This window comes from Silene latifolia, unplaced genomic scaffold (genome assembly GCF_048544455.1).
Source record: "Silene latifolia isolate original U9 population unplaced genomic scaffold, ASM4854445v1 scaffold_221, whole genome shotgun sequence".
Lineage (NCBI taxonomy): Eukaryota > Viridiplantae > Streptophyta > Magnoliopsida > Caryophyllales > Caryophyllaceae > Silene > Silene latifolia.
The window spans coordinates 278,830-293,253 of NW_027413175.1; the positions used below are offsets into that span (position 1 = coordinate 278,830).

General features: G+C 44.7%; 2 protein-coding genes across 2 annotated transcripts; both read left to right on the forward strand.

Moving 5' to 3' along the window:
* The first annotated feature begins 292 nt into the window (after positions 1 to 292).
* On the forward strand, positions 293 to 1,436 carry LOC141638875 (uncharacterized). Its single transcript, XM_074448061.1, has 2 exons — positions 293 to 819; positions 872 to 1,436. Exons 1-2 carry the CDS (start codon positions 293 to 295, stop codon positions 1,434 to 1,436), a joined length of 1,092 nt encoding a protein of 363 aa, XP_074304162.1.
* Positions 1,437 to 7,425: 5,989 nt separating this feature from the next.
* LOC141638876 (secreted RxLR effector protein 161-like) lies at positions 7,426 to 8,073 on the forward strand. The gene has a single exon (XM_074448062.1). It carries the CDS (start codon positions 7,426 to 7,428, stop codon positions 8,071 to 8,073), a length of 648 nt encoding a protein of 215 aa, XP_074304163.1.
* The last annotated feature ends 6,351 nt before the right edge of the window (positions 8,074 to 14,424 follow it).

Sequence of the window (14,424 nt, forward strand, 5' to 3'; positions counted from 1 at the left end):
ACCCGCTAAAAACTATTATGAGGAAGCCTGAACTTTCAGGTAGAATGACTAAGTGGTCGGTGCATCTTAGTGGCTATGACTTACAATTTGAACCCAGAACGGCGATAAAATCCCAAGCCCTAGCAGATTTCGTCTCTGACTTCTGCCCTGCAACTCGTGGGGAAGCAGAAGAAGGAATGCTGACGATGATGGGAAGCCAGGATGGTGAGGTGTGGACCCTGTATATTGACGGAGCCTCAAATGCTAGAGGGGCTGGTGTGGGTTTAGATCTTTGCGATCTCCTAAAGGGGATATGATAGTGCAAGCCATTAGGTGCGAATTCAAGGCGACCAATAACGAGGCCGAGTATGAAGCTCTTATACGTGGGATGCAGATGGCGTCAGGGCTCAAGGTAAGGAACCTGAGGGTATATAGTGACTCCTTACTTGTGGTAAATCATGTGAACAACGAATATGTGGCACGAGATTCAAAGATGATAGCCTACCTAAAGATAGCCACAGAGCAGAAATCAAAGTTTAGAACATTCAAGATAACTCAGGTGCCACGAGATCAGAACGTGGAGGCTGATGCCCTGGCTACGCTGGGGGCAACCTTCCAGCCCACAGAGCTGTCAAACATACCGATTACTCACGTGTTGACCCCAGCCATCCAGAAAGAGCCAGACCAGGATTCCACAGCAAAGGATGTACACATACAGTGTGCACAGGGAACAGAATCTTTGGTTTCCCAGTGGGACAAAGCAGGATGCAGATTGGAGGATTCCATACCTAAATTGGCTAAGGGATGGGACACTCCCCGAAGACAGAAAGGAAGCACAAAGTTTCAGAATAAAAGCTTCCAGGTATATCATGATCGATAATATTCTCTTCAGAAAGTCATTGGCAGGACCATGCCTCAGGTGCTTAAGCAAGGAGGAAGCAGAAACAATACTACAGGACATGCACAGTGGAGAATGTGGGAACCACGCTGGAGGAAGAAGCCTGTCAAACAAAATCTTAAGGCAGGGGTATTTTTGGCCCACAATGCGCGCAGACGCCATAAACCATGCCAAACGTTGTGAATCATGTCAAAAGGCGGCTCCAGCAATTCACCAGCCAGCAGAACCAATGCATCCAATTATCTCTCCATGGCCATTCATGATGTGGGGCATGGACATAGTGGGAAAGCTGCCCAGGGCTCCAGGAAACAGAGTATATATGCTAGTTATGACCGACTACTTCTCAAAGTGGATTGAAGCAGAAGCCATGACAGAGGTAAAAGAACAACAGGTGATCTCTTTCATCAAGCGCAACATCATAAGCAGATTTGGGATACCATCCGAGATCATATGCGACAACGGGTCCCAGTTCATATCAGATAACACTGAAGGCTTCTGTGCACGATGGAACATAACACCGAGAAAGTCGGCCCCCGTGTATCCGCAAACCAACGGCTAAGCCGAGTCCAAAGCAATAAAATTATTGTGGAAAACCTCAGGAAGAGGCTGGAAGAGTTGGGGGAAAATGGGCAGATGAACTACCACTGGTACTCTGGTCAGACAGAACAACACCAAAGATGGCAACGGGTCAAACTCCATTTAGCCTGGTATACGGAGCGGAGGCAGTGATACCTTCAGAAGTCCTGGTACCCACACACAGATACGGCTGTCAAACGGCGGAGCAAAACCAAGTCGAAATGACTAGGAGCCTGGATACTGATTGATGAGTCATGAGAAAGTGCTTACATACGTATGGCATCATATAAGCAATCCGTAGCAAGGACATATAACAAGAATGTCAGAATCAGGACCCTCGAAGTAGGGGACCTAGTACTAAGAAGGGTATTTGAAAATACCAAGAACCACAAGGCAGGCAAATTCGCCTATAAATGGGAAGGGCCCTATCAGGTCGAAAGCATTGTTAAGAATGGGGCATACAGGTTGATGACCATGCACGGTCAAATCCTGGATAAACCCTGGAACATCCGTCACTTGAAACGGTACTTTGTCTGACAAAGTGCCAAGACTTTAGTGTACAAAGGACCTTTCGAAAGTCCGTGAAGCAAAAACAAAAAATTTCCAAAAAAAAAAAAAAAAAAAAAAAAAAAAAAAAAAAAAAAAAAAAAAAGGGTGGGGGTTAGTATATGCTTTAGGTATTAGTGTGTGTCATAAAAAGTTTTTTTCTTTAGTTTTTCTTTTCTTTTCAGAAAGAGTCGTTTTAAAACCGAGTGGTACAAGCTGTGGCTTCCTGGATCCAGGTGTTGCCCTGGAACACCATGAGACAGCACCAGGTAATTTGTACTACTCTGGACTTTATAATGCTTCTACGAAGAAAGGCTTTGGTACTAATATCGGTTATTTGTCAGATGAGGCACACTTTGAGGGTCCAGCCCTTGCCATGTGAGGCCGCGAGACGTTTATCTAAAGTCAAGCCACATGGAGAGCATACGCCGAGGTAGCGCGCAGGGTTCGGCATACTAAGACCACCCATACCTTAACGTTAACTCAGTAATTCCTTAGCTAGCTATGTCGTAGATCAATGGGTGCACGCACGGATTTCAAACGTCTGGAACCACAAGGAGCGCAACACTCCTTGTTAGTCAGAAGTATTCAATGAAGGTAAGCTCTAAGTCAGCCAACCCTAGTGATAAGGTATTTCACGTCATGGGTGAAATACGTTATCAACAATCTGTCGCCAGAAACAGGGGCTGTGCACCTGGAGCCAGGTCAGCTTCCTGGGTATATCTATGTGGAATCAAAACTCCAGAAATTGGTGGCAAAAACGCAAGTGTAGCAAAAGTGGGGCCTGGATTCCTGGGCCCAAAGCTACTTTAAAATAAGGCGCCTGCTACCTTTAGCAGGCACCGTCAAAAGTTCAACGCCTGCACACCGGCAGGCACAAAACGGACCAAAACAAGAAAGAAAATAGTTTTTTACAAAACTTGCGCCACACAGGGCCAAGTCCCCAGATAAATTGAAATAAAATTTAAGAGAGGTCAATCCTCTCAACAGCTGCTTCCTGACTGTTGCTCTGCTCCCCATGCTCTATTTGCTTCTCCATTGCAGGTACCTGGACAGCTCCAGGAGTTGTAGAAGCACCATCACCGGCCTCCCCAGCCAGGATCTCTTCGACAGTCCCAGAGATGGCTCCAGAAATATCCATGGCTGAATACCCAGGCTCCTGGTTAGCAGCTTCAGCTTCAGGAGGGAACAAGGCACTCAGGTCCATGCCATTGGGAAATGCACGAGCAAACTCAGCCAGCTCCTCTTCCAGGTTCCAGGATGTGTGCCTCCCCTCGGTATAAGCACGGATGCAGTCAATCCGCCCCTCAAAAGCAGTGTAGGCTCCCACATTCTTGGCCAATTCAGCCATCTCCTCAGCACGGGCCTCTGCCCTTGTTAACCCAGAAGTAAGAACGCAGTTGGCCTCCTGGGTCCTCGCCAGCTGATCTTTGGCTGCCTCCTTCTCCTGGAAAGCCGTGTGGAGCTGCTCCCTCAACTTGGCACAGGTGGCTGTGAGCTCCTTGTTCTTCCCCACAGAAGCCAGACATTCAACCTTAGCCCTCTGCAGCATCTTGCGAAGGTAGAGAGAAGATTGGAGAGCCTGAAACAAAAGAAAAGAACGCATTAGTCGTGGAAGCACAAGGGCAAAGGGAGAGGAGGAGCATTAAAAGGAGGCTCACCAGGAAGCAGTGCTCTGCAGCCAGGTCGGTCATCTCCTGGGGGGCAGTCGAGTCAAACGCCTTGGAGCAAGCTGGGGTCAGAAGCCTTTCTAGTGCAGGCCAGTAGTTGGCCCGGTCAGCGTCCCCAAACTCAGCGGGGAGGCGTAGAAGCAGCTCGTCAGAATGAATGGGGGATCCAGGAGCGCGTGATATTGGGGTAGCTTCAATGGGCTCTGGAGCAGGCCTAGAAGAGGATCTTCTTCTTGAGGAGGCAGGAGAGTGAGAGGAGTCAGTAGTCCTCTTCCTGGCATGGCGCATCAAGATCTCGGAGGCAGATGGCTTGGCACTTCCTACAGGGGCACAGGGACGCAGGGGATCAGAGTAAAGAATCAAAGGAGACAGGGAATTCCAAGGGATTGAGGGGTGTTTACCGGAAGACATGGTTTCCTCGGTAGCAGAATCGTCTAAACCAGCAAGCAGGAGGGGGAATGATCTACGATCTTCAGGGATGGAAAAGAGCTTGGCAACAGAAGTATCCTCGTCCTCGGATTTCTCAGGGTTCTTGAGTTCTGCGTCAAATCAAAGAGTAAGAATAGTAAGCGACGGGGGCAATTATGAATGAACATGCAAATGCACTTACTCTTGGCGAAAACCCAGTGTTCAAACAGGTAGTCGGCACGAATGGGAAGAGACTCGAGCTTGATGTAGAAGAAATCCTCATACCACCCATCGTCCTTCCCTTTTGCCGCCGAGAGGAGGAAGTTTTCGGTCTTCTCCACAGACCTAAAAGTATATTGGCCGTGCCCCAGTGATCGGCACTCGAACCTATGGGCCAGATCTGATAAACCAATCTCGGCGCCCATGCTATTGTTCAGAGCAACGGTGGACAGGAGGATCCTCCACGCATAAGGAGCAATTTGGGCCATAGGGAGAGAGTTCAAGCGGATGAACTCTTGGATCATTGGGGGGAAGGGAAATTTGAGACCAAGGACAAAGGGGTAGGTGTACAGGCAGATCCACCCCGAACGAAAAGCGTCTGCTTTCTGACCAGGTTTGGGGATGTGGATCACCACATCGTCACCTAGCCCCAGCAGAGCTTTGATTCTGGGTATATCCTCCTGGGTAAGGTGGGAGTCACCGGAGTGTGGTCTTTTGAGGACTCCCTGTGTGGGGAAGTCGTCGTTTTCAAGGTCGATGGTGGTGGAGGAAGATGAAGTTAAGCGAGTCTTAGCCATAATGAACGAGGAGGGAGGAATGGAAGTACCTGAGAGGACGGATGAAGGCGGCGCTGGCAGTGAAAGGGTGTTGACAAAGAAGGAATTTGGGGAGACGGAAGTTTGAGAGGTTTGAGGAGATGAAATGATGATGAAAGAGAAAATGGTGGGCGGATGAGATTAAATAGAAAAGGGTAGTTGGGGTTTCTGAAATGTGAATTGAAATGGAGTATGCGAGAAGTCACTCAACGATACACTGCAATTTCCCGCTCAAATAATTAGGGTTGCACTTTTCGCAGAAAATTGGGGGCAAACTGTTAGGCCCAAAATATGGGTATGGGCTGACTTGGGGCAGCAGGCCTGGGAGTGTTACGGGATGCAGGATACCAGGAAGCCAGGATGCCAGCATCAGCAATCAGCGCAGGATATGGGTCAAAGGTCCACGCGGGAGAAGCTTATGAGGGTCCAACATCTTGCGAGATCTGAAGAAGGACAGTCCTACCTAATGTCAAATTAGGAATAACTTGGAGGAGAAGTAAGAAACCCTAGCTCCTCGACCTCCCCTATATAAGGAGCCTCAATGCAAAGAAGAACGATCATCGGAATATACAAGAATTACACTTTAGCATTCATAGCAAGCAAAAGAACTGTATTTCCTCTCGAATTATAGTGAAAATATTGGTGGGATTCCGTCTCCCCCCGCGGTTGTTTCCCACATTGGGTTTTCCGCGTCACCAAAATTGCTTGTGTTCATTACATTCATCGTTCAAACAGGATAACATACGACGTTCACATAAATCGCAATATTGACCTAACGCTAAGACCACTTTAACCCTAATTTGGTAGAAATTTACCAAAACACTAAGGGCACTAGCAATAGATGAAACTCCAATAGGTTTGTTCTCATGCCACATAAGTTAGTATACAAATTCATTTACCTACAAACTCCATCTCAACAATAATTAAATCTCTTCAAGGTTCATCACATGGCCCACTATACTTTCTCTCCTCTTACATTCTCTCTCTACAAACCTGTATACTATATTGTAACCTCTTTCATCCATGAACCTCAACACTCATGCCCAACAATAGAGGGTTTGTTGACAAACCTCTAAAATAATTGACACATTTATAAACCTATTGACAAGCCTCTATTGCTAATGACCTAATTGACGCATCTACGAGATGGTCATATGTAACCCTTCTTTTCACAAGGAATTTTGCTCTCGCGAAATTACTTGCTCAAATAATCAGACTAAGAACGCAATTTCCAGATCAGAATATTAAGAAAATTCGTCTGGATAATGCGGGGGAGTTTATTTCTCAAGCATTTAATGAGTATTGTATGTCGATTGGCATAGATGTTAAACACCCAGTAGCACACGTCCATACACAAAATGGACTGGCCGAGACAATGATAAAAAGATTGCAGCAAACAGCTCGGCCGCTACTAATGAAATCAAAATTACCAACATCGGCATGGGGACATGATATTTTACATGCAGAAACCTTAACCCGGTTAAGGCCTACTGCATATCATAAATTTTCCCCTTTACAACTGGTAACGGGACAACCACCAAATATATCACATTTATAAACATTTGGTTGCTCTGTTTTTGTACCGATTGCTCCACCCCAAAGGACTAAAATGGGTCCACAGCGAAGACTGGGTATATATGTTGGATTCATCTCTCCAAGTATTATTAAATACCTTAAATCTATGACTGGAGATTTATTCACGGCACGATTTGTCGATTGTCATTTTGACGAACATACATTCCCAGTCTTAGGGGGAGACACGAAAGTGGACCAATGACTAAAATAAATTACATGGAATGCAGATTCATTATTATACATTGATTCAAGAAATGGTTCTTCTAATCAAGAAGTACAAAAGCTAATTCATTTGCAAAGTGTTACTAATCAATTACCTGATGCATTTACAAACTCAAAAGGGGTCACAAAGTCTCATCTTCCAGCAGCAAATGCGCCTTCCAGAATTGACATTCCTAAAGAGAACTCTGACAAGTCAATAGCAGAATAATCTATGGCACAAAGGAAACGTGGGAGACCACCGGGCTCAAAGGATCTCAAACCTATAAAATCTAAGAAACAAAAGGAAATATCATGTGATAAAGATAGTGAAGAAGAAACACTACTAGAGTTACCGAGAGAACAAACATTGGAAAATGTATATGATGACAGCCATGAAATCTCAATGAATTATGTTCATACGGGAATTGAATATAACCGAGTAGAAGTCAATATCGACGAAATATTTGTATGCTTCATCGCAATAGAAATCATGACAGACAAAAATGATGTTGAGCCGAAATCTATTAACGAGTGTCGTCAAAGACACGACTGGCCAAAATGGGAGGAAGCAATGAAAGCAGAATTGAAGTCTTTTGAGAAAAGAGAAGTTTTTGGCCCGATAATACAAACACCAAAGAATGTAAAACTGGTAGGGCATAAATGGCTCTTCATCAGGAAACGAAATGAGAAAGATAATACTCAACCAGATAATGAGGTAGTCAGGTGCTGAATTTAGGTCAGGAAACTTAGTTCTCAAATGGTTGTTCGCTCTCTCAGTGCAATAGGTGCATTAATGTATCTGGCAAATAATACTCAACCAGATATAGCATTTTCGGTTAACTTACTAGCAAGGTTTAGTGCATCACCAACTAAAAGACATTGGAATGGAGTTAAACATTTGTTAAGGTACCTTCAAGGAACCCAAGATTTAGGATTATTTTATCCTAGAAAGAAAGATGCTACGTTGATTGGATATGGAGATGCCGGATACTTGTCTGACCCACAAAAGGCAAAATCTCAAACAGGATATGTATTTACATATGACGGTACACCCATATCCTGGAAGTCAACAAAGCAAACTTTGACTGCCATATCATCAAATCATGCAGAATTAATTTCATTATTGTACGAAGCTTCTAGAGAATGTATATGGTTGAGATCCATGATAAAATACATTGAAAATGAATGCGATATCAAGACAAGTGATCATCCAACAATAATATACGAGGATAATACTGCGTGTATCGCTCAAGTAAAGGAAGGCTACATCAAAGGAGATAGAACTAAGCATATAGCTTCAAAATTCTTCTACACACATGATCTTAAAGAACAAGGGACAATTGACATCCAACAAGTCAGGTCAAGCGAGAACCTTGCAGAATTGTTCACAAAGTCACTACCATAAAGGAAATTCCAAGAACTAGTTCGCAAGATCGGAATGAGACGATTCAAGGATATGTGTTGAATTCAGGGAGAGTACTATATGCACTACACTCTTTTTTCCTTAGTCAGGTTTTATCCCATTGGGTTTTTACTGACAAGGTTTTTAATGAGGTAGTGCCCTTCAAAGCATATAGTACAGTCCAAGTAATTGTAAGGTGAAATTTCCAAGGGGGAGTGTTGTAAACACAAAGTCAAGGTGAAAATCTCACCTCCGAGATTTACTCCAACGTCCCCCTAGAAGTCCATATTTACTATAGTAAATATGGGAAATGTCTTTAGTGCAGTTAATGTATATACACCGTATTACGTTGTATAAATACCGTACCCGATGAATGAGAAATTAAAAAAAACTTTCACTCTCAATCGTAATCTTTAAGATAAGTAGTTGTTTTGGTAAAAAACTGTCAAAACACAATTCTTTATCTCGTTAGGGTTAAAGTGACCTACTCTTTTTAGCCTCGTATCGGAGGGTTAATTTATATGTGACTTATGACGAAATATTGATGTAAATAATGTAAAGGGCAAAATAAGGAAATAATGAGACAAGAGATTTTGGTGACGCGGAAAATCCAATGTGGGAAACAACCGCGGGGGAGTCGGTATCTCGCCAATATTCCACTATTTGATAATTAGAGTACAAGTACAATGATCCAGTTCACATCCGATGACGAATATGTAGTTCTAAGCATCAACGGAATTGATGGTGTGGTAATTGGACGGCGTCGGCTGTTTCATAAGTTTATAGCATGGTATGTAGGTTATTGGAGAATTCAGGCAATAATGATGTTGGGGATGTATATGTGGTTATGGTATGACGATGGATGTATGTATATGACATACATGGTGTTCTGGGTATATTTGTATGTAGTTATGGTGGATAGAATTTGGTTAGTAATGATTACATAATCATTACTCATGGTGTTAATCTTTGTATGTGAGTTCGGTTGTGCGCCGTTGTATTTCTTTGTGTATATGAATATGGATCCCTTCTTTTCCTTGCTTCCTTGTATTTATAGTGAATAAATACTAGTGGGTTTATTAGGGTTCCCCACTTAATCGCCTTGTTCCTCAAGGTAGAGTTTGGTATTAATTCAGACTTTCCTTATTCAGAATTTGGTAACAACTTGGACTTCCTTATCTTACTCGTGGTCTTGTCGATATCTCAGTCCAAGCCGAGTTATTCTTCCTTCGATCCATGGGCTCGACTCCCCATGTATGACATGGGTCCATTTGCTTAATTAATTACCCACTCGTCTCGTACCACGTAGCTTAGGCCAAATAGTTAATTTTGACCCAAACAGTTTGCCCCCAATTTTGCTTCTCACCTTCGTTGAGGAGGGAACTTGACTCTTCAAATTTTGCCTGCTATTGTCATTCTGCTACTTGAATAAACAGCTGCTACCCTTCTGGATTCAGCCGCTGAGACTTTGTTGGAACAAGATGCTGCCATTCCGCTAGAATATGGCATTGGAACCTTACTAGAGAAGGATGCTGAAACTCTGCTAGGAGATACTGCAAAACTTCTGCTGGAATAGGCTGCTGAAACTCTGCTAGGATACTGCAAAACTTTTACAGGAGTAGATGGCTGAAACTGCGATGGGGCAAGCTGCTGTCAGCCTGCTAGTTATGACTCCTGGTAGATAAATTAGAAATAATTCTGCATCCGTATTCTGTACCCATAATTCTGGTGTCTTGATCTTTTTGTTCCTGCCGAACCATACTCCGTTGTTCTGGCAGACCGATTTCTGTCACTCCTTAATTCTGCTAATCTGCAAGATGATGTTTTGAAGATACCGACTTGTAAATTTCTGCTAGCATATTGTGCCAGCAAGCGTATTTTAGGCGGATTCCTACAAAAGGTTGCTCAGCTCAACTTGGCGGACGTCAGGATTCTCATGATGGACGATGGGTTCCTGAAGGTGGATAATGTTGGTTGCGGTTGGGAACTAGATGGCAGACGCTAGGAACCAGATGGCTGACATTGGGATTCTGCTGGCTGATGCTGGGGGCCAGACGACTGATGTTGGGAACCAGACAGCTGGTGCTATGGACCAGACGGCTGACTCTGGGGACCAGACGGCTGATGCTGGGTACCAGACGGCGTCGACATCGGGAACTGGACGGCTAATAATCGATCTTTGGATAGCCGATACCGGCGGACTCGACTGGGAACCAGACGGCTGACCGGACGGGCGACTCTGGTAAGCAGACGGCTGATGCTGGGAACTAGACGGTTGACTCTAGGGACCAGAGGTTGACCAGATGGCTGACCGGACGGCTGACTCTGGGAACCAGATGGCTGACGCTGCAATCCTGCTAGCGAATGCCAGGGAGTAGATGCCTGACACTAAGGACCAGGTGGCCGATCCGGGATCTTCTTTGGAGATCTTTGGGAAGCGGATGCGACACAGAATCTTCGACAGCTGCTCAGGAGGAATAGTTTCCACCTGCACTTACCATCATGTTATCTGGTCACCAAGGGTGAGTCTGGTAGTTGGCACAAGTTTATTGTGCACTTGTCATGTAGGTGATACCTGCAAAATGTTAGTAATGCAATGCATGTGCATGCGAGGACCCTCTAATGCATGATATGGGCTATAGTATGCTGTAAATGCAATGTCAATCATGCCTATATGTTTTTCTTTGTCTACGGGGACACGACATGTTTTGAAGGATGATAAATATACCTGCCCCTGGCCAGGGGGTAGGAGTTAGTGTTAAGTCATTGTAGGACGTACCTTAGGTAAGTTTATCGTCGTTCTAGGACTACTGAAATGTTTGGGGACTTGACTTTGTAAGATGCAAGTTTTGGTAAGTGTTTTCAAATACATTGCTTGTCGTGTCTGCCCAAGGAGCAGATTTAGATTGGAGGTGGCTGTGTCAACCCAAGGAGCTGATTTAGACATGTCGTGTCAACCTGAGAAGGTTGATTTAGACTTAGCTAGCTGTCGTGTCAGTCCAATGGCTGATTTACACATATGCCGCATTCTGACTACTTAACCTTGTTCATGTCGCAAGGTGTGTTCATCACGTTTAAAACCAACATGGGCGTACTTTAGGCAAGTTTATCGTCATTCTAGGACCAATGGGACGTTGCAGGATTCTGGTAGCTCAGAGATCCCTACGCTCCATATGTGTGTGCATGCATGCTGGGGCCCTGATTGATTGCGATGAGTGCGAGCTACGTCTAGGGGGTGGTATCCAGGGTAGCTGGATAAGCTTTCAACTGTCAGCCAGGCTCCGTTTCGTATGTTTCATGGGCCGCCTAGTGAGGGTGCTCCTAATGGAGAAATTTAGGTTAGGCATGTTGGAGTGCATGTGCCTTGTCACCCCGCGTTTGCAGTTGACAGTCCTGTTGGCAACACTCTTAACGTACCATAAATGTTAGAGTACAAAGTGGTATTTCAAAGAACCCATAATAGAAAAATCAAAAGCCTATTAAAGCGATGCGAAGTACCTGGCGCTATCTCATGGGGTTCCAGAGAAACCATGGACCCATGAAGCTACAGACCACACAGCTCTAATAGCAGTTTCAAGTTTAATGGAATGCGAATAAAAAGCGAGTACAGTAGAAAACTGATAGTATGCCTACTATCCTTTTTTTTATAAGCTTTTGTTTTTATATATTTTTTTTGTGGGTTTTTGAATACAAAATTTTGTACACTAAATTCTACTTGTTATCAAGAGTGATACCTCTTCAGGTGGAGTATGTTCCATGGCTCGTCTATTAATTAACCTTGTACGGTCACTAACTTATACGCACCACGTCCAACAACGCCTCCAACCTGGTATGGAGATTCCCATCAGTGGGATTCTATGGCTGTCTAGGTGGTTGTACACCTTCAAGGTGATTGTATGCCTGTATAGGTGCTTGCACACCTTCAAGGGTATTGTATACATGTTTAGGTGGTTGTACACCTTCAAGGTAATTGTGCTGTCCTTTGCTGATTTGTTCTGCCTGGTCATCTGCACCTGGTTCTGTTCCCCTTTCATACATTCATACCTGTGGGTCGGAACCAAAACCTCTGGTGGTATTACTGCCTCTCCTCCAAACACCAGGATGAAGGGTGTTTGAACTGTTCTTTGAGTTTCTGCCCCCAGTTTCTTTTAGCTTTCGTTTCAGGTTCTCAATAGTGAGTCAGCTTGTCCATTGGATTGCTTGTTTCTGGCTGCCATGCGGAATATGTATTCTTTGCCCCCCTGCATGGTTTTCACAGCTTGGGTGTGGAGGACATGCACTTCTGCTTGTCATCTATTATTTCATGTTCTGGTTCTCAGGGGACCTGGCTGATGGCAGCATGTATTGCTGTGATTTTTTGCTTTAGGAAGCTGATGTAAGAATGTGTTCGCAAAGCATTCTGGTCGCCGCCGTCTCCGTACATTCAGGGTGCTAGGAACTTTTATGTACTGCCAGATGTCGGGCAGATGTTGGGGATCAGACGCCAGAAATTGGGATCATGTTGAGGACCAGACGCCATCACCGGGATCTCCGGGCGAGCGATCTGATACTCATTAGGAGGCGGAGTATCCTGCAAGCAAGGTGATCTGCAAGCTGCTGGCGGAGCGACCTGTCCTGCTGGTTGGGTGGCCTGGTCTGCACGGAAGATGGTCATTTTCGCAGCGAGAAAGTTTCTTGGCGGAGCGACTCGTCCCGCCTGGCCGGGTGGCCACGATCCGCATGCAAGAAGGTCATTTTTCGCATTCTGCGCTCTGCTCTCTGCGTTCTACGCCTTGCATTTCGCAGGAGGACGCTCCATTTGATCTGGGGGGAAGAGTGGTAGGTTCTGGAGCCCGTGTGAGCACTTCTGCTGGCAGGAGAATTTAATGACTGTCCTATAAGAAATATTTTTGCTAGGGCTGGCAGATGGCATAGCCAACGACTCTCCGACGATCAAGGTAGTTATGTAACACCCCATACTCCAAGTGCCTTACCAGGACCACTCAGGTATAAAGCTGTTACCATCTCGGTTCCCCGAGGCAATGATAATCATAAGACAATAACGAAACAACATTTAAATAGTATAAGTTTAGTGAAAGAATACAATCCAAAACCAAATGCCCAAAATACGGGTTACATGTTCTCAAAACAACTGTCTAATCAACTAACTGAAAATGTCTGACAAACTACTAATGCTACAGCGGAAGACTCTATCATCTGAAGGTGACACATCCCAGCTAGCCCATGTACCTCGACTCATACCTGCTCACCATCCCCGAATGGATCACCACAGTTTTTAAAACAATAAACGGGGTCGGTACTAATCACACAATTTATATAACTCAACAAAACAACAAACAACACAGCTCAATCGTCACAGATGTACTCCGAACTCCATCACCGACTCCACATTAACATCGACTACACACTAAAGTGTGTAGCCCCGCCAGTACCCATCGCAACAGGTTACTCCTCGCCGCCAGTGGGGGACCGCAGCCATTCCCACCTAAGCCCCGCTCATCTCCGTCGAGCGATAAACCCAAATCCATTAATGTGCACATCCCTTCTGTGGCGGGTTCCACAGAAGGCGAATAATGGGCGTGAAGCCACTCTCGCAAGTGACTCCACTCAGCCAGGGACGCACCCCGAAGAACACAGACAGATACAAACAATCACAACTACTAATCAGCAATCAACCAACAACCGTCACAATATTCGTATGATAACAATCAACAATCACAAATCACCACCAACACATTATGGGACTAATACTGAGTAGGGAAACCCTACCTGAAAAGCAACATAGTCAGACGATCTCAACAATTGTTATCAAAAGGCCTCCTCTACGAATCCTCCTCCTAACATAACATCACATATATCACTAACCACACAAAACTAACACAAATCCCCCAATTCCCAAAATTAGGGGTTAACGAAACTTAATTAAATATAACAAATTCGGTACGTAGATCTTACCCTCGACGCAAGGATCACAAAGATATAAAGAAAGATGAATTCCGACCTTCCAAGCTCCGGGATTTGTCAATAATGCGATGAGTGCGAAGTACGTAGTTTGAAATCTCTTTTGAAAGTAATTCGGTTTGTAAAAGCGTATTATGAAAGTGAAGGAAGTGTTTATATATTAATTCGCATTATTAACAAAACCCGACAAAACATCACCCGCAAACCGGGCTACTCGATCGAGTAACTGAGTTACTCGATCGAGTATCAAGGCTACTCGATCGAGTACCCAACTGGTCAGAAACTATTTTAAATCGCAACACACCCTTACTTGACAGAGTAAGGCCCACTCGATAGAGTACCCAGAGACTCATAAAACCGTAGTATTACAGTCTTCCCTCCTTAAAAAGAACT

Excerpts from the sequence above, each read along its gene's own strand:
- LOC141638875 (XM_074448061.1), top strand. The coding sequence starts at position 293 with ATGATAGTGCAAGCCATTAGGTGCGAATTCAAGGCGACCAATAACGAG. Across the intron at positions 820-871 it reads AGACAGAAAGGAAGCACAAA|AAAGTCATTGGCAGGACCAT; the intron begins GTTTCAGAATAA and ends TATTCTCTTCAG.
- LOC141638876 (XM_074448062.1), top strand. The coding sequence starts at position 7,426 with ATGGTTGTTCGCTCTCTCAGTGCAATAGGTGCATTAATGTATCTGGCA.